General features: G+C 39.9%; 2 protein-coding genes across 2 annotated transcripts in view; both read right to left on the minus strand.

Moving 5' to 3' along the window:
* The window catches only part of LOC123976309 (ankyrin repeat and MYND domain-containing protein 2-like), an 817726-nt gene that overhangs the window by 432350 nt on the left and 359361 nt on the right, over window positions 1–26015 (minus strand). The window lies entirely within an intron of this gene.
* On the minus strand, window positions 8332–9927 carry tnfa (tumor necrosis factor a (TNF superfamily, member 2)). Its single transcript, XM_046058387.1, has 4 exons — window positions 9760–9927; window positions 9618–9645; window positions 9351–9407; window positions 8332–8873 (listed from the first exon to the last, which is right to left on the minus strand). Exons 1-4 carry the CDS (start codon window positions 9925–9927, stop codon window positions 8401–8403), a joined length of 726 nt encoding a protein of 241 aa, XP_045914343.1. The 3' UTR covers window positions 8332–8400.

Consider the following 26015-nt stretch of genomic DNA (forward strand, 5'->3'; position numbering starts at 1 on the left):
TTCAAAACATCATTGGCCCCGATGTGCCGTATGATGTTTTTCACAGTAGGATGTTCAGCCATGATTTGCAGGATTCTTTCTGCCAAGTCAGACACGGTATCACGGAAAGCAGAGTATTTTGGTGTTCTTACTGCACATGCTTCTTACATCGTTAACAGCAGAGTCACCCACAATCAGAGTTTGAGGCCCAGTCGTTAGCATTCCCTGCATCCTTTTACTTTCTGATTTACTCTCAGTCCTTACCCTTCTGCATGAGGACGGGATGTTATCCAGGTCATCAGACGGAGATTCAGGGTCCTGCAATAGTGGTGAAAATCTGTTCTGCTGTTGCACACTCAGTTGTTGGGGAGGTTTGTTGCTAACTCTCCCTTTCGCAGCTGTCCACGGCTGTGTCCTACTAAGAACAGGGGTTGAAGAGGCGCTCTGCCTGGATGATAATGCAGGCCAGCCAGTCGCATCACAGATCTCAGGGCGCTGGGTTCTGCCTGTTACTCGTCCTCCCATTTCCCCAGGAAATGATTTACTCTTAGGATTTGTACCAAGAGCGTTCCAGGGAGGACTCCCACTTTCAGATTTATTACCCAGAACACAGGCCTCCTGCTTCTTGGTAGTGTTGTTGGTGCTAATTAGAAAGTAGTAAAGTAGTGTCATTCCCACATAGTCCATTCACTTCCACATTCCCTTCTAAACTGTGGATCTTGGTTTCCAGCACTGCAATTTTCTGTAGTTTGTAGAAGTCATCCGTGGAGAATGGGGGCATCTTGTTGCTAATTAGCATTAGCTACAAGTCCAGTCACTGCAGTACAGGCTAGTGCTATTGGTAGGCCACACTCGAGATCATAAAAAGTTTTAAAGTATGGCAATAGCCTACTTTATCTGAGTAGTCCCAGTTATTTAAAGTATCCAAGAGCCGCTGCTCATAATTTCTAGCAGAAAATAAAAATTAAATAAAAAGAGAGTTTCAGCAAAAGAATGCAAGCAGAGGCAAGAGCAAGCAGCAAAGCGTCTGCACTGTAAGACCAATTTGAAGTCAAGTTTCCATGGAGGCCTTGAGCTATGATGTTGGCCAAACTTCAGTTTCCAAGGTTAAGAATTCATTTTTGCTCAATTTCGTGAGACAGTATTGGCAGCACAGACTTAATTCAAAGTGCCATGTAATGTTTGTTCCTCTGCACTAATACAGGACCTGCCCCTCCTTGTGACAGCTCTTTTTTCATTGAGGGTCCAGCTTTTTATTTTAATGTTATGTTTGTTTCTTTGTGTGCAGTCCATGCTCATAAGACTTTATCACTGTCCTAAACTCTCATGCCAAATATTTTGTGTGATCTGTACCCAAGGTTTAGAGATGGTCACAACATAAGCAGTTCACTCTCATGTGGTAGCAAAGCTAGTTTCAGATGTATAAACCACTAGAACATTGTGCAGTGCTCCTGCCACATTCTCCGGAAGTGACCATGTGTAAAAAATATCTGCTGTACGTTTGTCTGTAATGATGTATTTTAACTGTCAAGTCTGTAAAGCAGTATAGATGTAAGTGATGTTGAAACACAGGAGAACATGCACACTGATGCTGATAATGATGACGTTTGGCTTTGCATATACTAGCTGTGTTTCATGTGGTACAGTATGCAAAATATATTTCAATATACTGTTATATCTGATAACGGATATTATTTTTAAATGCAAGAATGGACATAGAACTAGATGTTTTTCTTCTGTATTCAGTGTAGACGACTTTGTAGCTACGTCAGCAGATGTCAGTCAGTCCATTTGGTCCAGGCTGAAATAACAAATATAGCCGTTTATGTTCCTACACTGACTTTGGTGATCATCTGACTTTTCATATAGCGTTACCAGCAGGTCAAAGTTGTCACTTATCCGGGAAAATATGTCGAATAGTTTTATACAGGCTTTCATGATTCACAGAAACTCTCAAATTTTTCTAGCAAGCTGATTAAAAAAAGTATCTTAACACATTGAGGTGTAACAATATACATTACTTAAAAGTTAAGTAAATAACTTTAAGAGCTATCTGAAGAAATCAGTGTTCACATTAAATTCACCTCGGGGCACTACACATTACCACAACAGGGAAATAGCCAATTCATTAATTTAGACACAACAAATTACTAACTACACACATACCACTAAGAACTGCTAGACACACAAATGGATTGATAAATGCATCCAGGATCAACTGCTATAAATACAGCAATGAACTGTTTATAAATGCAGGAATGAATGAGGACCAGATTATACCCAATAAAGCAGTGACTGATTAATTTAATTAATTAATTAATTTGTGGAAATGCAGGAAACTAATATGTGGATCAAACTTTAATAACTGGAATCACCTGAGACCACTATATTCTATATCATGATGATTATATTAAAGGAAGATTCTACACCTGACATAATCCTAAATCACTTTTGGTAATGTATAGCAATCAACTCCAATATCATAAGGAAAAAAGTTTCACCTGGTGCTTCAGATTGTCAGGACAAAAGTTGGGGTGGATTACGGAGCCGGAGGAGACCCGTGCAAAGGAGGGGAGAGTTCTGTTCTCAAGGTGAGACACCAGAGAGGTATGAGAACACCAACCAAACGAGATTTCAAGAGGGCTTACTCTGGGTTTGTTGTCCTCTTTCCAAGGGGCAGCGGTGTCAGACGTCGTCTGCACGAAACAAAATGGCGCTCTCAGTCACTAGCAGATGCACATTGTTAAACAGAATTTCATCTACTTAGTAATAAATGAGCAATGAACAGTGTTCGGGGTTCAAATGTCATGTCACGTGTATGTACATGTACATACGCACATATACATAGACATATATATACAGTGAGGAAAATAAGTATTTGAACACCCTGCTATTTTGCAAGTTCTCCCAGTTAGAAATCATGGAGGGGTCTGAAATTGTCATCGTAGGTGCATGTCCACTGTGAGAGACATAATCTAAAAAAAAAAATCCAGAAATCACAATGTATGATTTTTTAACTATTTATTTGTATGATACAGCTGCAAATAAGTATTTGAACACCTGTCTATCAGCTAGAATTCTGACTCTCAAAGACCTGTTAGTCTGCCTTCAAAATGTCCACCTCCACTCCATTTATTATCCTAAATTAGATGCACCTACTTTTTTTCCTCACTGTATATATCTGAACACACACAAAACACCAATGTTCCTGATGGTCTTTACATCCCAGGAATGTGTCTGTTTATCTCTTCCCTTAGAGGGATGATGAGAAGGGGAGGGGTTAACACCCCCCAAACAGCAGAAACATTCAGCCTTTGGACAAATTATTTGAAAGTAGCTGGTTACGGCCATGCCCTCTGTGTGTCCTTGGCGGAGTTGTAAATTCAATCTTAAATTTTCTTTTGTTACAAGCAGTTTTGTGGTTAGTAATGTACATATTAACGCTCCATCTACGCTCCAAGAAGTGGAAATTAAAAGCAACCATAGACATATTTTTAAGTTAAGAAAACAGCTAAGGTCTAGAAAGAAATTTAAAATATTCTTGGAAATAATGTCAGTTGGTTTAAATGCAAAGTCTTACATAATGACACAGTGTGGCCTGAGTCATAGGAGTCCTAACTTCTGCTTGATGGAAACCAGAAACCATTGAAAATGGCGGTACCAGGTTTTGCCATGTATCAAATCATGACTTGTCTATTCCTTTTTTTGTCTCCAAACGAAAACCAGTGGACAGGCAGGAATTGAAATGTTTAAAAAAAGGAGGCCACTAGGTGTGAAAAAAGGATTTGAATACTGAAATAAAAACAACAAAAATATGCAAAACTACAACAATGGTTGTAAGGGAGAACGAAGCATTGACCTGCAACATCAGATTAAGATAACGTGAACAAGTTGGTGTGATAGCTTATTATTGTTTCATTTATATTTTAGTTTCGTAACATTTATACATACTTGGCTTTATGGAAGCTCAACCAGCAGAGGTCACTCTACCCCTACATAGGGTGCCCATACACACATACATACTTACAATTTGCAGTGCTAAGGGCCGGGGGCAGTGGTTAAAGAGAGGAACTGAGGAGAAAACTGTGACGGAAACTAAATTACAAATTTACTGAGGTAGACCTCTGCATTCTTCAAATCAAAAAGGAATAATGCCAAAACCCCAAAATGGACTGTTTTTGATTGTTTTTTTGTTTTTATTTATTCTGATAGTGACACAAATAACAGATATACAGCCTATATAATTATTTTTTTAATTAAAAATGAATTAGGATTGGACCCAAACCTAACACATGCAAAGGAAACTACAAAGACAATCAAACCCACAAAGAAATGCAAAACGACCACAAAGAGTCCACCAGTGGCCTGTGCTACAAAGGGAGGTAATTGGCTTATCCAGGTAACTTCAGGAGTAACTTTGTGTCGTCGGGTGTAACCTCCTGATTAACCCATAGCCCACTACTCCTGACTTGATAGGTGTCACCTGAGGTTTGTTGCCATGGCAATTTACGCTGCATCTCTAAACTGCTTCGTGCAGCTTATGTTCGTGGTTAACTCATGGTTACTCTGTATGAGTGGGCTACACACCACACCTGTACTCAGTGTTAATGATGGGAAGTTGGATATTAATACACACCACGTGATAAAATACTTTTAGATTTCATCCTGACTTGTTCCACTGCGGTTGCAGCTGAAATGCAGTTATTCTTAACACAACAGCATTACATTCACACAGCGAGCCCTGCAGCCTCTGTGATTTTAGAGAGGAGATCTTAATTAGGCTAATTAACGGGACAGTTTCTTAGATGTAGCCCATCGTTAGGCTATAATTGAATTATCCTAAGTGTTTTCACATATTTAGATGTATTATTTTATGTGTCCAAAAAATAAGGAGCCAGGGTGGGGGTTAATAAACCGAGAAAAAAATCCTAGATGAAAGTGTCAAATTTACAAGAACAAAACTTGGAAATTCCCTGAAATTAAGTCACAAAAAATCTAAATCACTCTGGTGTTTTCTTCTGAATATGAACAATCCATGGCAAAGTCTCTAAGGTACATGATAATATAGGCCATGGGCTAAATTATTATTATTATTATATTATATTATTATAGTATTTCATCACTCCTCAAAGTGAATCAATGTGGTTCCTTGATAAAAACAAACTAGTTTCTCCCATAAATGTATAAATACAATGTCAGAGAATATATTCAAGTTTTTAACTTGTAGATTTGTGATGTTAGGTTCTCGTAAATCTACCACAGTAATCTAGGAAATTCTATCCCCCTCGTTCAGAGTTTGTTTGGTAACCCTGAGTTAACTCTGAGTTGGTTGAACTCCCTTCGTAGAGGCCACAGGTGTAAGAGATTACAAAGAGATGCATAATAACAACCACAAAGAGACCTTTTCCACCTACATGGAAGCAGCTTTTTTCCAGTTCGCACACTTAATTTTCAACTAAAAATAAATTGGTTTGGAACTTGAAAAGTTGGTTCCAGCTGGATCTAATAAATCTAAAAGGTTTTCCTTGATGTGAACTGCGACCGAAATGGGAGTGTCATATTCTACAGGTCAATCAAAACTGGTGAAAATGAGGGCTGGTTCGCTAGAGGTTCCAAGAATCTCTCTCTCTCTTTCTCTTTCTCTCTCTCACACTGTTGGCTCTCCCTCAGGGAGGTATGAGTTGAATATGCTGAATGAAGATTTCAGCATAACTGGTGCATTGGGTTAGGAAGTGAAGCTCCGTCTCGCGCTCTCTCTCTCTCTCTCTCTCTCTCTCACTCACACACACACACACACACACACACACACACACACACAGAAACACACAGAAACACAAACAAATAAAATACCCACTTCCTCTTCTTACACACACTTTGGCTGTCTGAAAATTGACATACACAAAACATTTGAATTTGAAGTAATTTGCGAAACTTAAGTCATTATACAAATAACTTAAATATTAAAAGAGAAAATGAAATAATGATTTGCACAGTAAAAAAAAATTGAAAGCCCAGAATATTCCCACCCTGAGATAAATACTTTCCACTGCTGGTGTCTGTTGCTGCTCTGTAGGCTGCTGGAGGAGGAAGCTGGGGGGATTACCAGATTACCAGGGAGTTCCCCTCCTCCCTTCCACGCTGTGTAGCTGTTGAGGAACTGTTACTCCACTGGAAACTTTCTCACTACATCGTAACAACTAATAGTACAGAGCCAGCTAATAAAGGCAAGTCATGGTATCTTATGTAATACCAAGGCTAAAATTATCCACTGTCACTGATGATGAAATCACAGGAGCGCTCTTTGGCATTCTACTTGAAACCAGTGCCAGACCTCTCCATTGTCATTTCATGAGTAAGTAAATACCAGCTGTCAGGGCCATCATTAAGGATTCCTTTCGTTTGATTTGGATGTTTTTAATATTCACCAAGTTAATCAAAATAAATGAAAATAAAGGTTTTATAACAGAAGCATGCTGTACGTAGACTTTCATTGGAGAGAGAATAATAAACTGGGGGTTATTACTCAACACCATTTTTAGCCACCTCAGCACAGAATTTCTAATTTGGGCACAGGGTAGAGCTGACGTGGGATGAGTTAGAGGAATGAGTGAGCGAGCAGAACCACCACAACTGACTGTGATAGGCTGGAGAGACCTGTCAGTTAAACCAACATGCTTCTGATGTCACATCATTTTGAGCTGTTTTTTGTTGTTTGCTGTTGTCAGTCTGCCAGTAATATCGCCCACCATTACAGGCCATTTTTGCCCTGTAAACTTTCCTCATCCCCCCGACCTTCACACTCACATGCAATCCTGCTCCCAAATCCCTCCCCAACTGCCCACTATACATACATTTTCATGTATGTAGACATGAGCATTTCATTAAGGCAGTTGCATCTTGATTCATTTTAAGCAATGCAAATGACCAACATTCTGGTGATTTATGAAGACTAAAAGCATCTCTGCAGCAGTCAAAGCTCCATCCAGAGGGTTCACCAATGTTTTTGTTCGTCCCTTAGGTACACAGCATCACAATTCATGCGTGCTTGTAAAATATGCTCTAATATGTGTTTATGATAATCACATCACAAAATGCTGTGGTATCTAATCATGCAGGAAGTTTTGGTTTCTAATGAAGCTGGGGGTGCTACTACATTGCATTGGACTGGTGGCAGAAATCTCATAGAGACAAATATCTCAGAACCTTGCAGATAACATCCATCCAAACTATCTGTCTCACATGACAGCATTGGGTCGAATTTTGGAGAAGTGACACAGCAAACAGTGTGATTTTTAGTGTGTGTATGTTACAACCAGGTTCTTCCATAGTGCACTAGAAGCAGTAGAACACTGTTTTTTTTGCCTTGTAGTTGACAAATTAACCACAAGGCTGCAACTTCCTCCCCACCAGCATCAGGTGATTCTTTCTTCCAGCTGTCAATCAATAATTTGCCCTGTTAGGCATAGGAAAGTTTGTTTTGATATTTTCTATTCAATTCAATTCAATTCAATTCAATTTTATTTATATAGCGCCAAATCACAACAACAGTTATCTCACAGCGCTTTTCATAAAAGAGCAGGTCTAGACCGTACTCTATGATAGTATTTACAGAAGCCCAACAGTTCCCACCAAGAGCAGCACTAGGCGACAGAGGCAAGGAAAAACTTTCCTTTTTCTAGTTCCACATCCAAGTTCAAATACAATAAACACAGCCCTTGCAGAAAAAATATGTTTCAAAGTCATTGTTTATTCAAACATTTTTACAGCACCACAGGCACCATGGCATTATTTGCAAATGTCAATAAAAAGTTACAGTGATAAACAAATGATTAAAGTGAGTCAATAAATATTTTCATAAATTATATATAAAATCCAGCACAAATACGGTTTAGGACATTCTTTAGAAGAACACATGGCAAAATACACAGAAATAAATAAAAACATAAATAAATAATTCAATAAGTTAAATATAATAAATATGATAATGTTACGTTTTATAAATACATATTCTTTAGAATCCTTTCTGTCGGCCTGTAGTGACTCAATAAATATGCAGCAGTTATAGTACATTCATGTCAAAGACAGTGATTGAACATTGCAGTACAGCAAAAGGTACTGACACTAAGGCTATGTACTAATAATACATTACATTACAGATAGATATATCTACGATAATACATTACAGGGGGCTCTTTTGGTTATTGCTCCCATTAACATAACTCGATTTACTTGCAAACTTTGAATTTGATTCTCATTAGACTTGAATCAATTCAAGTTTGGGCGTAAAGTCTACACTGAAAGTTGCATTGACTGTTTAGTGAGGTGTAAAACTTCTGTTCACCCAACATTCCACTGTGTGAGTGAGTTCAGAGGGACTGAGGTGCATTCACATCTTCACCTATTGCCCTCAGTCACCTGTCCTCATAAGGCAAATGCACCAAAGAAAGTTTCTCCCTGAGCATCCTCCAGGTTGGGCAGCATCTTCTCCTCCATCACTGTCTTCAGTTTGTCCCCGTTTTTCAGGTTGAACACAGCTCCCATGTACACGGCCGTGAACCAGCTCTCCCCTTGATTTGAATTGCTGCTGGTTGCCTTTTGGCAGGCGGTGCGGACAGAGTGCAGGATGGTCTGGTACGACTTGTTGTCGTCGTCACCATACGAGGTGGACCAGCGCTGAACAGTATGGCTCAGGTGGACCATGGATGAAGTGGTGGTGTCATCATCGTCACTGCTGCTGCACCTGACCCTGAAGGACGCTTGGCTGTAAATGAAGTAGAGGCCGTCTTGAGGAATCACTATTTCATTGTCAATGAGTTGCAGTCCTCCCTGAAAGTGGGACTGGTCCACCTGGTTCTGCCATTCCACTGAGGTCTTCCTTTTAGGGTTGTATTCTCCTGTTAAAGAGTAAAAGGAGATGGTGAGGGAGGTGATCACAAACGTCTGACAGTTGGAGTAAAATAAGAATCATTTACTAAGGCAACCTTGAAACATTTTTCAGCAAGGTCGGGGAGCATTAGGAATGTTACTATCCATCAGAATGGGATGGATTAAATTAGGAACATGTGCTGCCATTTTACAAAAGGGTTGTAAAATTAGATGCAGTTTGTAGTTCCCTCTATGCTACAACGCAAATGATATATACAAAAATGATAAAATTATACAGAAATAAACTAGTGGGAGTCATTTCTTAGGGAATGCATTACAGTGGAGAAAGTCCATTTCTTAATTTATTCTTGAGCAGCAATCCTCAGCTCAATTAAGCCCTTGAGCAAATATATTTTTCTTGACATCAATTTCCCCACACTGTGCTTAATATGTGTATCAAAAAGCCCTATGGATTGTTTGATGCTGAATGTGTCTCTTGTTTTTACCTTGTAAATGAATGGCCGCTCTTCTGTTTGAAATTTGCCTCAATGTGTGACGATGATCTGGAAAGAAGAGAAGACAGAGGTTTATGAGTATGCCACGACAGCTCCACTTTGTGTGATCTTCTGGTGCAATTCAGCATCAGAGCAGAATAAGTCTCAACTAGGGTTATACTGTTACATTGAAAACCTGAAATGTCTGACGAGATCTGCTAGTGATCCATTAAAAGTACAGTATTGACCCTCTGAGAGAATTAAAGGAAAAGTTCTCACCATTATTGTCTTCATCTTGTCCTGAGCCCTGTTTCAAGAAGAGAAGAAGAAATACACTGTTATAGAATGGCTGGGTTGAGGTGATTTAGGCAACTTGCTGTGAGGGACTTGCTTCAATAATTCAGTCTAATCTAAGACCTACCTTGGTATGACTGTTGAAGACGAGGACAGCAGCAGCAGCAGCAAGGCAGAGTGTGAACGCCAGCAGGGCCGTGGTTAGCTTGGAACTGGGTTTGACACTTGCCGTTGTCTGCTTCCTTGCTTCTATGTCGACAGCGGCGTCCAGCACTACCTTGCATTCACCTTCCATTGTTTGAATGATGTTCCTTAGCAGCCTTCTTGAGAGCTTTCTTTCTTTTTCTGCTGCCGCTCTGGTTTGTTGACTGATACTCAGCAGGCGGCTCTTTTAAAAACAGTTTCCTCCTGGGGGGAAACTCCAGTGATGTCACTCATTGAGTGAGTGGAGATTTCAAGAGGAATAGAGACCCAGAGCCGGGGACCACACACTCCTACACACATGGCATCTGTATGACTGTGTTATCCCAGTAGCACAAACACGCCAACTCAGTGCACAGAAACACCCACAAGTCAACAGATCGCCAAAAATTTACAAAAATTTGTCACACTATCAGTGTATGATATTGCATTATGATATAAGTAAAAATAAACTGCAACTGATGTGTCACTGTTGATTTGTGCCATTCGTTGCGCCACTTCCCTTTTGTTCAAATATAGACTGCATGAAGATATTTAATAATCATGTGTAATATTTCCAGCGTATTGACCAGTGTCAAGGTGACTGTGAAAAAGTACAGTAACAGTAGGGCTACAATGTAAAAAGATAAAGTGAAGAGCAGTCTGTAAAACCTTTTTATAATAAATAGGTACATTATATTGGAATTAAAGGACCTTATGTGACAGCTGACCTAAAACTGTGAATACTGTGCTTAAATCATTCTCATGACAAAACAGTCTCACCACAAGGTCCATTTAGTTTTGGAGCTTTTGACCTCAGCATCTTCATCATGGATTCTGTAAAGTTATGGAATTGTAGATGTTTAAATTTCCTTTTTCTTTCTGAAAACTGTAAGGACTACTTCACCCTCATCTTTACAGAGTCCTACTCCATCAACACCCCTGATGCGGCAGGTGGTCCAAGTTCCGAGCACACAGCGCGAGACTCCGGCAGGATGAGGAGGTGGACTCAATGCAGTCACAGTTGACACTGTTTCCCAAGTGTCAAACTTTCTATGTGAAGATGAAAACCATATTTTCATTCCCATCTTACTGCTGTGTACTTTCTCTAAGTATTTCCTGGATGTACATGTATATAAATAACTGTATAGGCCTTTAATGTTTTATTTCATTTATTTCCTGAAACTAATATTTCATAGCCAGTCAAGATGGTGTCTATGACAACATCAAAGCACTGCCATAAGTAGCAGTAACAACTCAGATGAGCAAGAATGAGTGTGGATGTTTCATGTCTGTAAGCAGAAAGGAGTATGCATGGGAGTGTTAGTCAGAGATTGACTCAGCTCAATGAAGATCAATGAATCCGAGCTGAAGGAAAAAGAGATGAGGTACAGTTGGCTGGTCTTTTCATCGTAGTGTAAGAGTAATATATATATAAAAACATTTCAACCACAGTGCTGGCACTTCAAAAGTCACTTTAGACAAGCTGTCTGTTGTAGAAAAAGCAAAACTAATACGCACAAAACATCCATCCCACACTATCACTTCACTTTGAGATTGGATTGACTTCTTGACCCTGTAAACACACCCTGATAGAAAGCCACTCAGTTTTTTCTATCCCAAAACAAGAAAATCAAACTTTCTTCGTAGAGATAATGTAGAAGAAAATGTGGTGATTTAATCATACAAAATTTACAGTTTCAGTTTCATTATCAGTTTATGAAGTTAAGATTGTGCAAAATAGCAGCAGTTGTCACATTAAGGAGGGTTTGTGGTTGTACCACAAATCTCCTATCAACCATGTGACTCCATCATGGAGAATCAGAGTTTTTATTCTTTACGATAACAGCACACAACTGTCACATTTTATGTCTACAGTGGGCGAGTTTTTCATACTCAAATGTATTTTGGGTGGAGTATCACCTCAAGGTGCTAAATGAGATCACTGATTGTAAGATAAGCATGTGTTGTTCAAAATATATCTTTGGCTGGTCACCAGCTAAAGCAGTATTTATGGTTAGATGTAACTGGAAAACCAACTGGAAAAGTGTCCCATCACATACAACTTACAACTCTCTTACTTTTGTAGTTTTTTGTTTCCATAAGCTATGAAAACTGTGACATCACTCCAGAAAAGTCCAAATGGGGAAGAAACAAAATAAAAATCAGTTGTACACAGTTAACAACAGTAAATTTATTTGGAGGATAAAACTGAAAGTGAATGCACCCAAAATGCGTAATAATACCGGATTTCACAGAAAAACTATGTATGTGTGTATACATTTCTACACTTATTGTAGAGGGCGGCTGTGGCTCAGGAGTTAGAGCAGGTTGGCTGTTAATTGGAAGGTCAGCAGTTCAATCCCTGGCTCGCCCTGGTTGCATGTCGAAGTGTCCTTGGGCAAGATGCTGAACCCGGCTGTTCCGCCTGTGTGTGAATGTTAGTTTCTGTTTGAGCACTTAGGAATGTGTATGACTGGTGAATGCAGATGTCGTGTAAAAGCGCTTTGAGTGGTTGAAAAGAAGAAAGGTGCTATACATTTACATTGTGGCAGTGACCTTGGTAGCAAAGGAGGAAGCTGGCTGACCTATAATAATAGGCAGAAAGTTAACATAAGGAGGTAGGTGTGAAACCACGTAAATGTTGCTTTTTGATGTGTTATCTAACGTTTAGCACTCCTTTGTGTCATAGTGAGAGGCATGGATAAACGACCTATGTTGTCGTTTAGGTTGGAGGACTTAATGTAGGCTGCAGTGTGCACTGTATGTGCACTTGAAGGTGACTGGGTACATACACAATGCATAGAGAACGTGAGGGACAGGAGTCTGTGGGGCCCCCAGCTCTTTGTTGCCCCTGGGCCTCCTATTGGGTTAATTTGGCCCTGATCAAACTTAACATAAGCTACCCTCACTGTTAAAAAAAAAAATATTGTGAGCTGGCAGGTGCAGCTAGAATATTTTTTTTTTGATTACCTTAATGAAGGCCAGTGTTATCAATGTTCTGGTTTTACAGTAAACTTGTTCTCTAAAATACTGAAAGTGTTGTTGCAGTTGTTGTGTTTTTTCACTGAAATTTGTGACACATCAGATTCTGTGACAGTAGAAGTCACCTATGACAAAAAGACAAGTAGAACCTACTAGCCACTGCTTTCACCACTGCCACCTGCCACCATGTGACCCCATTACCTGAATATAATGGGGTCATTTCGTATTCAACTAAAACACAGCAGTATATTAGGTAAATTCCACAGCAGTAAATTAGGCCAGAAAATGAGATGTAACATTGGAATTTTTACCCTGAGCTGCATTTAAACAGCAGGTTGTCACATGGTCAGTAACCACTCAAGCTACGTTCAACTAGATGGATTTGCAACAACGGAAAGTGGGTTTGTTAACAATATACTGAAAGTTAGCAGATCTTATGCTTTGCTAGCTACCAAGCTGATATTACCACATCCACAAAATGAGTAATATGTATTTTTGTCATTTATCTGAAAGGAGCACAAAACATTGTCTGGACTGCAAGTTGCACATTTACTGTAGACACACAGTGAGCTAGTGACAGCTATTGCAGAATACAAACCTCTAAAATGGCCACTAAATGCTGTGTTATGTCACCTGTAATAACTGCTGCAATTTTAAAAATGAAATGAGAACAATTCAAGTTCGATTTTTTTACTTTCTTTTTTACTGCAAGAACCTCATCTCATTTTAACTACATTGTTTTAAAATCCAATTCAACCCGAAGCCAAAGTAGCTTCACATAGAACTGTGGACAGAATCCTTAGAAATGTGTTTTATATTGTGGTGGTAGTGAAAATATGGGCCCTCAGACACACTGGCCTGAACCATAAGACTGTATTTAAACTTGATTATCATGAGTAAATTGTATCATTGTAGTGACACACACCAATAAAATACATAGCAGAATTAACAGATCTGAAAGGACAGTATTTATGTAACACTTACAAAACATGTTATGTAGAAATCTATGAAATAAAGAGGGAAATTAAAGCATTGACCTCAAATGTCATTTGACATTTTATTCAGTGAGAATGACTAAACTTACTTTTCCAGTGAGGGTGACTTTAGTAGGAGGGGGGTCTACCTGACAACAACACAGGAAGGACGTGAAAAAGAGAATCTTTTCCCATAAACTATCCCCTGTATGGTCTGTAGCCCACCTTCACATAGATTTACAAAGTTTTTGCATTTCATTTGCATTTAGGATTTGAAAATATTTGTGGAGAAAAAACTCCCTTCATGTTGCTGTACATCACCCTGCTCATCAGGTTTTTTCAGTTTCTAAATCTGCCACAAAAAGCAAACTCCCTTCATCTAAAAAAAGATTTTATATTCTCCCGAGAGTCAGTGTTTCTGTAGAGTGGCCCACTGCTAAGCTTCCTCATTACAAGATGAGAACAACTTAATCTTGTTATACAGCCCTCTGTTGTCAGGCTTCAGACCCAAAACCAGACTGCAGACAAGATATGAGATTTAAAGTTATTTTATTGTAACATTAATAATAAGAGGTACTGTGTTGCAGGTAAATGGGGCTGGGGTTTGATTAGGGTTCCTGGGTCCAAACGGTTCGGGCTGAGTATGGCAGAGAGATGAACACGGCTGTTCCAGGGAACAATCCAGTTGTAAGAGTTGTTTCCAGGGTTGAAAACAAGGAGATTCCATTTAGTGATGCAGACAGGTAAACAGAAAACAGGAGCAAACAGACTTTCTAGAAAGTGACAACTAGTAGTCTGGTGTGGGAGCATACTAGACATGACTCAACAATCCAGCAGGGACTGGAATGCTGGTCTGGTCCTAAGTAGGCTGAGGTGATTTGGGAGATGAGGGACATGTGTGAGTGCTGAGTGTAGTCAGGTGAGTGTACATGCCAACCAGGGAAATCGAAGGCCCACCAACTCCATACAGAGCATTAGAGAGGGAAACACAACACAGACAGACAGACAAAAAACTAACCAACCACACAGCAGTCATCCCAAAAGGCTAAATAAATCAAAACACACTCACTCTTATAACAGATGTCACCATGCAGCTGTCATGGTTGGGGGCCATGACAGTTATAAAATGACAAATTAAGCTACCTTTTATGTAGACATCCACATATACCAGGTAGGTCATCAGCTCAAGTTACATTGTAAATCACATTTTAAGATATTTGATGTACTTCCTCTTAAATCAGAAAATAAGGATAGAACATGATGCAGGGAGAGATCTTTCAAAAGTCTAACCAGTGGAATAAAATTTTTTGAAATGTTACAGAACTGAAAAGAGGCAGCCCTTGAAGTTTATTTTATGGGGGAGTTCCTCCCTGTTGGAGGCCAGGGCGATGCAATCCAGAGTAACTAATCTTTAGATAACTTCATAACTTTTATTTAACATCAGAAAATTACAGGTCATCCAGGTTTTTACATCTTAAACGCAGCTTGAAGTTTAGCTAAGTGATCAGTTTCAACTGGCTTGATCGATAGATATAATTGGGTATCATCTGCATAACAATGTTTCCTGATTATATTGCCTAAAGAAAGCATATATAAGTTGAACAGGATTGGTCCGAGCACAGATCCTTGTGGAACTCCATGACTAACTTTGGCGTGCATGAAGGATTCATCGTTAACATGTACAAACTGAGATCGAGCTGATAATTAGGACTTAAACCAGCTTAGACTTAGACTTAAATGTTCCTGTCTCTGTAATAGGTCAATGGTGTTGAATGCAGCACTAAGATCTAACAAGACACATACTCTAAATCCTGATTGAAAATCCTCAAATAAACTATTGCTTTGTACAATGTCACACAACTGATTGGCAACTGCTTTCTCAAGGTTCTTAGCGAGAAAGGGAAGGTTAGGTATAGGTCTATAGTTGGCTAAAACACCTGGATCAAGAGTGGGAGAAAGAGGTATAATTAATATACCTACGCCTGAATTTACAATAATTTTTTTTTTTAAATAATCTGTACTTTCATCTGCTTTCAAGTTGATGTTAAATTAAGTGGAGATTGTTATTTGTCTATAGAACATAGAAAATATATAAATTCAGGTATGATGTGTAGGTATGATGCAAATTATCGACAACAGGCATAAATGAGAAACCAGTGCTTGCAAAAGGTTCCTTGGTACATATCGAATATGCACAAACAGGCACTGGAGGAATACATACGCTATCTTGGCTGCAGTCTGAAAGAAAGAGGTGTAATGCGAATTCGCTACAATCTGCATTAAGGGGTTAATGCTACCTTAAAGGACTGTGGTGCTAATTAAGGGTTAAACTTCCTTAAGCAGCCATCTGGCTACTTTACTTCACCTACTCCTATCACTACCCTATGCCTGAAAAAGGGCGGAAAATGGCACTGAACTGAATTTGTTCCAAGAAGAACAATGCACATCTGGGAATGGGCTAATGATCCATCAGTCCACTTAAGTTACAAAAATATCAGACACTAAACTTGCGATATACAGTATAAACACTCTGTGACGCCAATAATGGTCAAACAATCATTAGTGAGAAGGTGAGAGGTAGTAGTGAGCATAGCAATGGGCAGAGAAGACGTAGCTTCCTGTGATACAGCACAGGAAGCTTCACTGACACCATATACAGTTTTGTAACACTGAAGAGTTTGTTCTGCTTAAAAACAAACTAGGGCTTTATGTGGTCCAACCACATCTAACGACAAGTGTTTTACCTCTTCGAAAGAGCCATGACCGGAGGTGTGCTGAGCATCTGTCAGCAAGTTTGCGCTTTCAGACAGTATTTCTTTTAAGGAATTGGTATTGCACTTTGTCATACACACCAATCATGACAGAAGTATTTTTGTGAATAGAGAGAAAAGAGAGAAAATTTCAGACCCTACCTACTTTATGACCTCCATTCATCCTGCATCACAGGGGCTTGATTGTTGGACATTTGATTTCTAAAAATGGGATAGTTTGATAATCCTTCATTTGTAGAATACTTACACATTTATCCTGAATATGTTATCCTGTTCCATGGATCTGACCTTTTGTTTACTCATCCCCGCTTTTGAACCATCCCTAAACATCATTTTACCAGCTTACCAGATATTAAGTCATGTCATGGGATTTTTTAAATTTGTCTATTTCCTGTTGATGGTGATTTTAAAGATGCTTACAATTGTTGTGGCCTGTCATTTTTTTTGCCTTCCTATTCAGGTCACTGAAGTGGAACAAAGACTTTCAAATACATTTTCATACCTTCTCTTTGCCTCAGTAAAATCTAATACAAGTTCTTGTTGATTTGCATTCATATCTGCTGGCTCTCTCCCAGTATTATATATGCAATCAACATCCAGTTTGTCTTTCACCTAACACACTGAACTGGCTCATAGCATTTCAGTCTACAGAATTAATCCTGCGTGCTTACAATGGCTTGCTCTACCTGCAGCTTTCCTTCCATTGTAGGGGAATACAGCAGTGCATCACTCAAACAATGTCAACCACATGAAAAGGTGATAATGTTGAGGGAGGCAAAGGTTGATTATTCAGCGAAGATTCGCAAGGTTATTTGAGGACAGCAGGGGGAAGCCCCATGTCTTCCCCACATGATTTGATTCGGTTTTAAGCCCTGAAAAGTGAAAGTCATTTCAAATAAAAATATTCCTCATTAAAATCCCTTTTGTCAGTAAGGGTTTTGTGCATCTAGTCAAATTATCAGGATTCTGAGGGGAACCCAGAAGCAGATCGGACAAGAGATAGTTTTTAAACGGTTTATTTGACAAAGAGTAACTCCAGCAATGGGATGCTGGCAGGCGGGAGTGGGAGTCCAGAGGTGGGGGAGATCCAGAGAGTGGCTGGCTGACAGGCTTGGAGAATGGAGGTCCACGCACTGGCTTACAGGAGGCGTGAGCAGAATGAGTTGAGTTTCAGGACTGAGTTTCCAGGACTTGATCTCCAGAGGTGATTCCTGAGGCAGAAAGACACAGGCCACAACAGACGAGAAGTGAATAGCTCAGGCAGGCAGAATATGGTAACTATGGTTAAATAACACCACGAAACAAGACAAAAACACAACAAGCACCCAGCACGCAAATCACAGACCAAAGACAAACACTCAAACAATCATTACAGCCGGGGTTTTATGACACAAATTCTGTCTTATTTACAAAAAAATACAACACAGTCTACATGTGGTAGAACATGTGATTGTGACTTCATTGGGATTAGACATTAACTTGCTGCTACAAAAGCCTCCACTCCTCTGATTTAGCCTGGCCACCAGATGTCGGGTTCAGGGATTTGCTCCCATTCAGCTGCAACAGCATTAGTGAGGTCCAACTGATGTTGGGTGAGAAGGTCTGACTTGTGGTCACCATTCCAGTTCATTCCAAAGGTGTTGAATTAGGTTGAGGTCAGGGCCTGTACCTATCCAACAGCTGAAAGTAGATATTGGACTTTAGACCTCATTAGATGAATGAGGATTTCTTTTGGTTTAAATCAACTGTGAACTGTAGCCCCAGACCAAAAGTTCACAAAAGTGTGTGTTTAGATTAGGCCATATAGTGTATCTATCTATCTTTATCTTTCTTTCTTTTTTATCTTTTTTTCCTTTCTTTTTTACTGTAATGAGGAAGTAATCTGAACCAAACAAAAGCTGTGAACCCGTGACCTCTTTGCAATAAGGAAATGAAAATACAAACCATTCCAGAGGATTAGGTATTATTCCAGTCACATGGTGGACCATTTTCCACATGAAATAAAGATAATGTGACGTAGTTATTTTGGAATATAGGAAACACCCAAGTTATGCAACAGTGGCTGGGTAATTAGGCGTGATTCCTGTTGAACTTTCTACCTGTCTAGGCAAGGCCTGTGGAGGCAGAGGGAGGATGGGTTGTCTGGAGTTTTGTAGAGGTGGATGAAACCAGGTAGAAAGAAACTCTGTGTGGTAAACAGTTGAGCTGTTACGTATGCAAAATGTTTGTTCCTGTTGTAAGGCTTCAAAAGCATATTTATAGAGTCACTGCTAACATTTCTGGACTGATGCAGTAAACAGATTCAGTGGTGTTTTAATTTGACCATCTCCAAGCAGAACACTTTGGAGTTAAAGTAGACAATCCTCTGAAGGGGCTCACCTGGTAGAGCATGCAAATCATATCCAAGGCTAAAGTCCTAACTGCCCAGGTTCGAATCTAGCCTGCAGTCCCTTGTTGCATGTGTTCCCATCTCACTCTCATTTCTACATTTCCTGTTTCTCTCATCAGCTGTTCTATCTAAAAAAGGCAAAAACATAGTTTAAAAAAATAGTTCCCTGGAATATTAAGACTGTCATGGGACACTGCAGTGCCTCAAAACCCAGGATAATTCCAATATTACTCTACTATTATGAGTAAAAGCACTACTTCTTCTAAAACCACTCTTGCTTACTACAGCTGCTACTCCTTGAACATGAACTTATATATGCATTTGATCAAGGAATTTCACAGAGACCTTAAAAAGAAGTTTCCAAATTCCCTTTAAACAAGATTGAGACTGAAAGTAGTTTTTGTTGACAAAAATGAAAGACTGAATATCACTGTGCACATCTTCTGATCAATATTTAATATAGTAACAATGGGGTCTATGTGTAATCGCAAAGGTGTCAAAGTTTTTGTGACAAACTCACAGAGAATTATCCCATCATTCCTCATCCCCTTTACAGGGATTTTAAACTCTATTAGAACACAGTTTTGGTTTTATGGGCAACAGACTCTGCTCCCATAACCTTGTTGTAAGCAACAGGGAGTTATTTATTTGAAAAATCCAAATAATATAATGCATTTTCAGTTGCGTTGAGGGGGCTTAACATCAGTATTTCTAAAATTGTGGTTATGACCCTGCTAGATAGTGAGCATAATAGAGCATGCAGCTGCAAAATATATTTTTTTCAGGAGGTGGTGGAGACCAAACCAGTGCTCAATAGAGAGTGAAGTTTGGGGGGTTGTTGTAAATAGGCAACTGTTTGCTATCACGTTTGGCATAACAGTTTTATAAGGTGATAACATGCCAATGTTGGTTTACAGCTTGCTCACGCTGCCCCAAATTGGCCAAGTACACTTTCACATACAAGGAATTTGCCTAGGTATATTAGTGCATAATAGTAAACATAAAGAAAAAAATTAAGAAGGTAAAAAAAACAAGTACAGCAAAGTCAAGAAATATTAAAGCTGCAAGCAGCGTCAGAAAGGCCCTCGCACAGTGACGTGCGCCGGGGTCTGCTGCAGCCGCAATGCAGTTGCTGGTGGTTGTTGACGCAACTCTGAATTATTACACCTTTTGGACGCCTCACAAAGGAGTTTAATGTCACTTCCTGTGTCCCCTATGTGGCGCTAGAGAACAACTGCTAATTATATGTTGTGGACCGGAACATGAACTGTGGACAATGCTGTGAAAATTAAATAATTTTTATCACACAGAGCCATCTTCCTGCTGCCAGTAGGGGGCACTTTGACATTGAGTTAATCTTGGCTTGCAGATGTGTTCAGGGAGGGACCTTTGTCACTCAGTGCGGCACCCTGAGCAGTTGGGGGTTCAGGAGCTTGCTCAAGGCCTCCTTTGGCAGTGCCCAGGAGGTGAACTGGCACCTCTCCAGCTACCAGTCCACGCTCCGCAACTCTGGTACGAGCTGGATACGAACCGGCGGGACCCTCCAGTTCTCAGGCTAATCCTTACGGCCTGAGCTACTGAAGCCTCACGCTTGCTGGACTTATAAACTGCTAATTAATTAAATTTATATCAAAACCTCCTATTTTTGAACTTTTCATACGTTTTGTGTGTAAAAAGCTTATTTTTAAAGTAACTAGTAACTGAAGCTGTCAGATAAAGTAAAAGGTACAATATTTCCCTTTGAGGTGAAGTAGAAGTAGAAAATGGCATGAAAAGAAAATACTCAAGTTCAGGGTTAGGGTTAGGGTTTGGTGGGATTTCCCATGATGCACTGAGCTCCTCTGTCCTCTACTTTCTCTCCCTCTGTATGCAACCTCATCCCATTATTGCATGTTACTAACACAACTTCTCCCCTTTCTGGTAGTCTTGTGCTTTCTCGTCTCTCTCCTCTCTCCTATCACTTCCTGCAGGTTTTCTGGCTATGGAGCTGTGGAGTCTGGATCTGTGGTTGCGGGTCACCTGCTGCCCCCGTGTTCCTGCTCAACACCCTCTGCTGCAACGACTATTGTTGCTAGTCTTATTGTTATTATTGTTATTATAATCATTAACATTACGATGGTTACCATTAACACTATTATAAATATCTGTACCATTTTTAATTTAGTCTATAGCAACATCACCTTCACTGTCTGTACCTCTGTGTGTATATTGTGTAGACGCTCTCTCTCTCTCTCTCTCTCCCCCCAACCGGTCGAGGCAGATGGCCGCCCACCCTGAGCCATGGTTCTGCTCGAGGTTTCTGCCTCTTAAAAGGAAATTTTTCCTTGCCTCTGTCGCCTAGTGCTTGCTCTTGGTGGGAACTGTTGGGCTTCTGTAAATAGCATCATAGAGTACGGTCTAGACCTGCTCTTTTATGAAAAGCGCTGTGAGATAACTATTGTTGTGATTTGGCGCTATATAAATAAAATTGAATTGAATTGAAAAAGTACTAATACCTAGACTAGAGATGTTTTTCTATATTTGGGCTCTGGACAGAAAGCTATCATCCATCATGATGGTGTAAATGGTTGGTCTAGAGCCATAGTGCTCTAAGTGGGGGCCCCCTACCCCTGTCATCAAGGCATTAAAATGTACAACAAACAATTACAACACAAAACACCATTCATAAGCTGAAACTTGAAGCCTACTCACACGTAGCTTGGCATATATGCGTAGGTAAGTTCCGCCATCCTACTGTAGGCCTATGTGTACAGCACTGCTTTTCAGTGGGCTTATTTGGGGCCAAATGTCTTTTTATTTTAATTTTAATTTTTGAAATGCAAGTATATAAATAAATACTCTTTTATCAGATTTACCTATTGTTATACTTTCTATTTGTTCAGGTTAATTAAGAACTATAGGCAAAATTTAACTGCCGGTAAAAACTTGAGAGAATTGGCTGCGGCCAAGGGGCCAAAGCTGCAAATATTTGAGTGGCTCCTCCTCTAACATGCGTTATCTCACTCCAAATTTTTGATAAAACTTGAGAGCCCTGGAAACATGGTACATATTTGAGCATGTACAATGAAGTTAATAGAACTTCCTGTTTCAATCCTCCAAACAAGGAACTTCGGCGCCAAGCCACGGATACACCATTAAACGAAAACTCACAAGCTTCACAACATAGCAGAGACAGTTTTGAAGTGGATGTGGGCAAGCTGCTAGGAGTAATACATCACAGCATAAAAGTTGTCACTTTCTGTTGCCAGTAGGTGGCGCTATGAGTTTGAGTGAATATTAGCATGTCTTCAGAGTACTTCAGATTTCCACATCTAAAGTGAAGTTATGACAACTTCCTGTTTCATGGTGAATCCTCGATTTTCGACACCGTGACTCTGACGCACCCTTTGATGAAAACCGACAGATAGGACAATGGCTTTAAATTGTACAGCAAAATTTTAAAGTCAGTTGGACTAATTCTCTAGGAAGAGTTAGTTAAAGTACGGAACCTGAAAATTGCCAAAAATGACCATTAAATTCAAAATGGGTGGCTTCCTGTTGGGTTTAGGCAACCGCTCTCAGAAGCTTTTTTTGTAGGTCTAGACATGGTATATCTATATAAAATATATCTATTTGGGATGACCCGATTAGTTGAACTTTTCATGCTTCGATGGGCGGAGCCTGTGAAACAAGGATCATGCCATTTTGATGATATGGGGGTGCTCAACGTCTGATTTAACATAGAACTACCAGCAATAACAATAAGTTAATATACAGCCTTTTACAATATACATTTCAACGTTTAATGCTGTAAATAAATATGTAAAAAGAATAAAACTTTCAATAAATGTTTTTAAAGTGCGTAAATAAATCTAAAATTGTAACCCTAACCCTGGGGTGTCAGTGCGCATGTGTAGGCGTAGCGTGTATGTGTGTGTAGTGGCAGTGGAGGAAGACTTGCTGAAGAGATGGAGACCCAGCTTCACCGGTGTTGTGCCAAGTTGTCTGCACCTCGCGGGACTTTCAGATAATTTATTGATGAACCGCACAATGAATATTATATCAGTTTTAAACAGCCGGCTCCCCCCTGCGCGTTTCATGCTCGGGCCCTAATAAATAATATAAAGAAAGAAAAGAAATCTGGTTTTCAAGTAAAAGAGCTGTTCTATTTATGCAGGAATGTACAAAATATTGTCTGAGGAATGTGCAAAAATTCACAATTTGAAGTATAAGGAATATGTGCAATGTACACTGATAATAGTCTAAAAGATGAATGTGGTCAGGGGCAAGGTTAGGTAAGTTAGTAAGGTAAGGCTACCAGTGCTACATAATACTACTACAATTAAAAAGGAAAAACCAGTCTGTTACTCAAGTGTTCTATTAGGAACCTCCAGAACACACACTGTGTGAAACTCTTCTGGAGGGATGAACAGCATATTTCCTCATATGATATTTTGATGATGTTGGTGGAGAGCTGTGTAACATGTGGCTCCAAAATCTCCCACAGGTGTCTCCCCTACTTAATGAACCATTAACAGAACCCTTGTGCCCTATATGGAAACATCTGTATTCATTATGTTTCCATGTCCATGTCACGCATCTGTACTACTAACTTCTTCCTGTTACTATGGTTGTCAGTATCACTTCTTTCTGCACATTATAATATATAGTTGCATTCTTATGAAAGTAAAGCACAGCTGAAGGATAAACCAGTGGAGGTTATGGAGGTTATAATTGTTGGAACATGCAGTGATGTAACACAAATCCTGTAGTACTCAGCCTACAGACATGCTTCTTCTGCCATGCTTCAGAATGTATTTGATTGCAGCACCACCATGTGGTAACCATGGCTGCTTACAGATCTATCACTTAATGGTGCTCCAATGGATGGCACTTAAAAGTATTTAACAAAAAAACTGTAGGATGGTTTACTTACAGTGAGGAACCAAAACAGAAACACCTATATGTTGTAATGTAATGCAACACAGCAGCCATGCCATACAAACAAGACTACATGTTTTGAAAATTAACTCTCATAGTATGCTTTCAGGCTGTACTGTATGGTGTTGTTTTCAGCCATATTATACTGAAAGGAGTTTGTAATATTTGTTCACCTCATTTACATTTACCTATAGAAGATCAAAATACTTGACACACTTAATACTTACGTTAATAAAATAAAATAAAATAACCACTAACTACAGTCCCCTATTTATAGTACATTTAACACCATCAAGCTGGCCAAGCAGAGGATTAAGGTGTCTGCAAATGATAGGAGATGTTGCTAAAACTACTGATAATCTGTCCTAGCAGCAGCATGTATATGGAGAATAAAATGGATCCCTGGGGGTCACCACATGGCAAAGCAGCAGGGCTCCTTGGTGAGAGTCTCGACAAGACCCCGGTCCCTCTCGCATCAGCACTTTGCTGCCCAGGGCAGAATGCCCCAGGCTTCAGAGGCAGACAACATCTAACAGCAGGATAAGAGGCTAGTACACCACTGCCCCCCCCTAAAAAGTTATTTCCCACGGTTTGTCATCATTCCTCTTTGCAGAGGTGTGGACTCAAGTCACATGACTTAAGGCTCGTACAGACTACACTACTTTCAATGTCGGATGATCGCTGTGCTGTTCAGACTTGCTGTCTTGTAACGGGACTCTTGAAGTCGATTCTGTCGCCTGATGACTGGTCTTCAAACCACGTTTAGTCAAAAAAAAGGTTTTAAAAAGTGACACGAGTGCTGTGTGCAGTGCATCAACAAATCATTTAATTCATGGAATTTATGACATTTGTTGTGTGAAACTGCTCCTTGCCCGCCTGCCTGGCTTTTCTCTGTATATATTAACGCTTTATTCAATAAAGGTTTTTTTGCGTCATTTTTAACTGTGGTTAAATATGAAATGGTATCAATTTTGGTGAAGAGCACATTGAAACTTGTTTAGGACTCGAAACTCAAAGTTTAGGGCTTGAGGCTTGACTCAGATTTGCCCGTCTCGACCTAGGACTTGACTTTGGACTTGTAAAACAGTGACTTGGTCCCACCTCAACCTCTTTGACATTGTATTTGCAAAACTTCTGAAGTTGCACTGATGATATTGAGTATGACTGAGTGAGAGTGTGCACAAGGAGGGGAACTGCACACACCGGACCATTTTCATTTCCCAAATTTGTGCCTCCTACGATCTTCAAGCCTGTGACCTGTGATCGATCTCAGCGTGTCATCTTGAAGGACATCTCAATTCCTGAAATACACCTCGAGGACCGAGGATCAGTTAAATAAAGTGGACTGCAAACTTCGTCCATTTTACCGTTAAACTTAAAAAAATATGTCCTCAATAACTGGAATAAATAAGTATTAGGGAGTAGAAGTTGGCTAACAGTAACTGTTCAACGAGTCTCTGTGTTCAACGCATGATCATTGGCAGCTCCATTTTGAGAAACGTGAATTTAGCGAAGCCAGCGGCCATAGTTAAGTGCATCCCTGGGGCCAGAGCGGGCGACATTGAGTCTTATTTGAAACTGCTGGCTAAGGATAAACATAAGTACAGTAAGATTATTATTCACGTCGGCGGTAATGACTCCCGGTTACGCCAATCGGAGGTCACTAAGATTAATGTTGAGTCGGTGTGTACATATGCAAAAACAATGTCGGACACCGTAGTTTTCTCTGGACCCCTGCCAAATCTGACCAGTGATGACATGTATAGCCGCATGTCGTCATTCCGCCGCTGGTTGTCGAGGTGTTGTCCAGCAAACGATGTGGGCTTTGTTGATCATTGGCAGACTTTCTGGGGAAGACCTGGTCTGATCCGGAGAGACGGCATCCATCCCACTTGGGAAGGAGCAGCTCTCATTTCTAGAAATCTGGCCAAGTTTATTAGTGGACCAAATCCATGACAACCCAGAGTTGAGACCAGGAGGCAGAGTCGCAGTTTAACACACTTCTCTGCTCCTCCATTCCAGGAGTTACTTAGTGAAAATCCTATAGTGACGGTGTCTGCCCCCCAACCATCGAAATTATTTAAAAAGGTAAACAGAAGAGGAGCTGTGCATAAAAACCTCATAGAAGTTAAAACCACAAGAGCAATAGTGCAAACGAATAGGA

The sequence above is a fragment of the Micropterus dolomieu genome, linkage group LG09 (assembly GCF_021292245.1).
Source record: "Micropterus dolomieu isolate WLL.071019.BEF.003 ecotype Adirondacks linkage group LG09, ASM2129224v1, whole genome shotgun sequence".
In the NCBI taxonomy this organism is placed as follows: domain Eukaryota; kingdom Metazoa; phylum Chordata; class Actinopteri; order Centrarchiformes; family Centrarchidae; genus Micropterus; species Micropterus dolomieu.

Bases quoted from the DNA above. Each gene is read 5' to 3' on its own strand.
- tnfa (XM_046058387.1), bottom strand. From the start codon at position 9,927: ATGGAAGGTGAATGCAAGGTAGTGCTGGACGCCGCTGTCGACATAGAA. The intron at 9,646-9,759 runs GTAGGTCTTAGA...TTCTTGAAACAG, and splicing joins TCTTCAACAGTCATACCAAG to GGCTCAGGACAAGATGAAGA. The intron at 9,408-9,617 runs GTGAGAACTTTT...TCTTCTTTCCAG, and splicing joins ACAAGATGAAGACAATAATG to ATCATCGTCACACATTGAGG.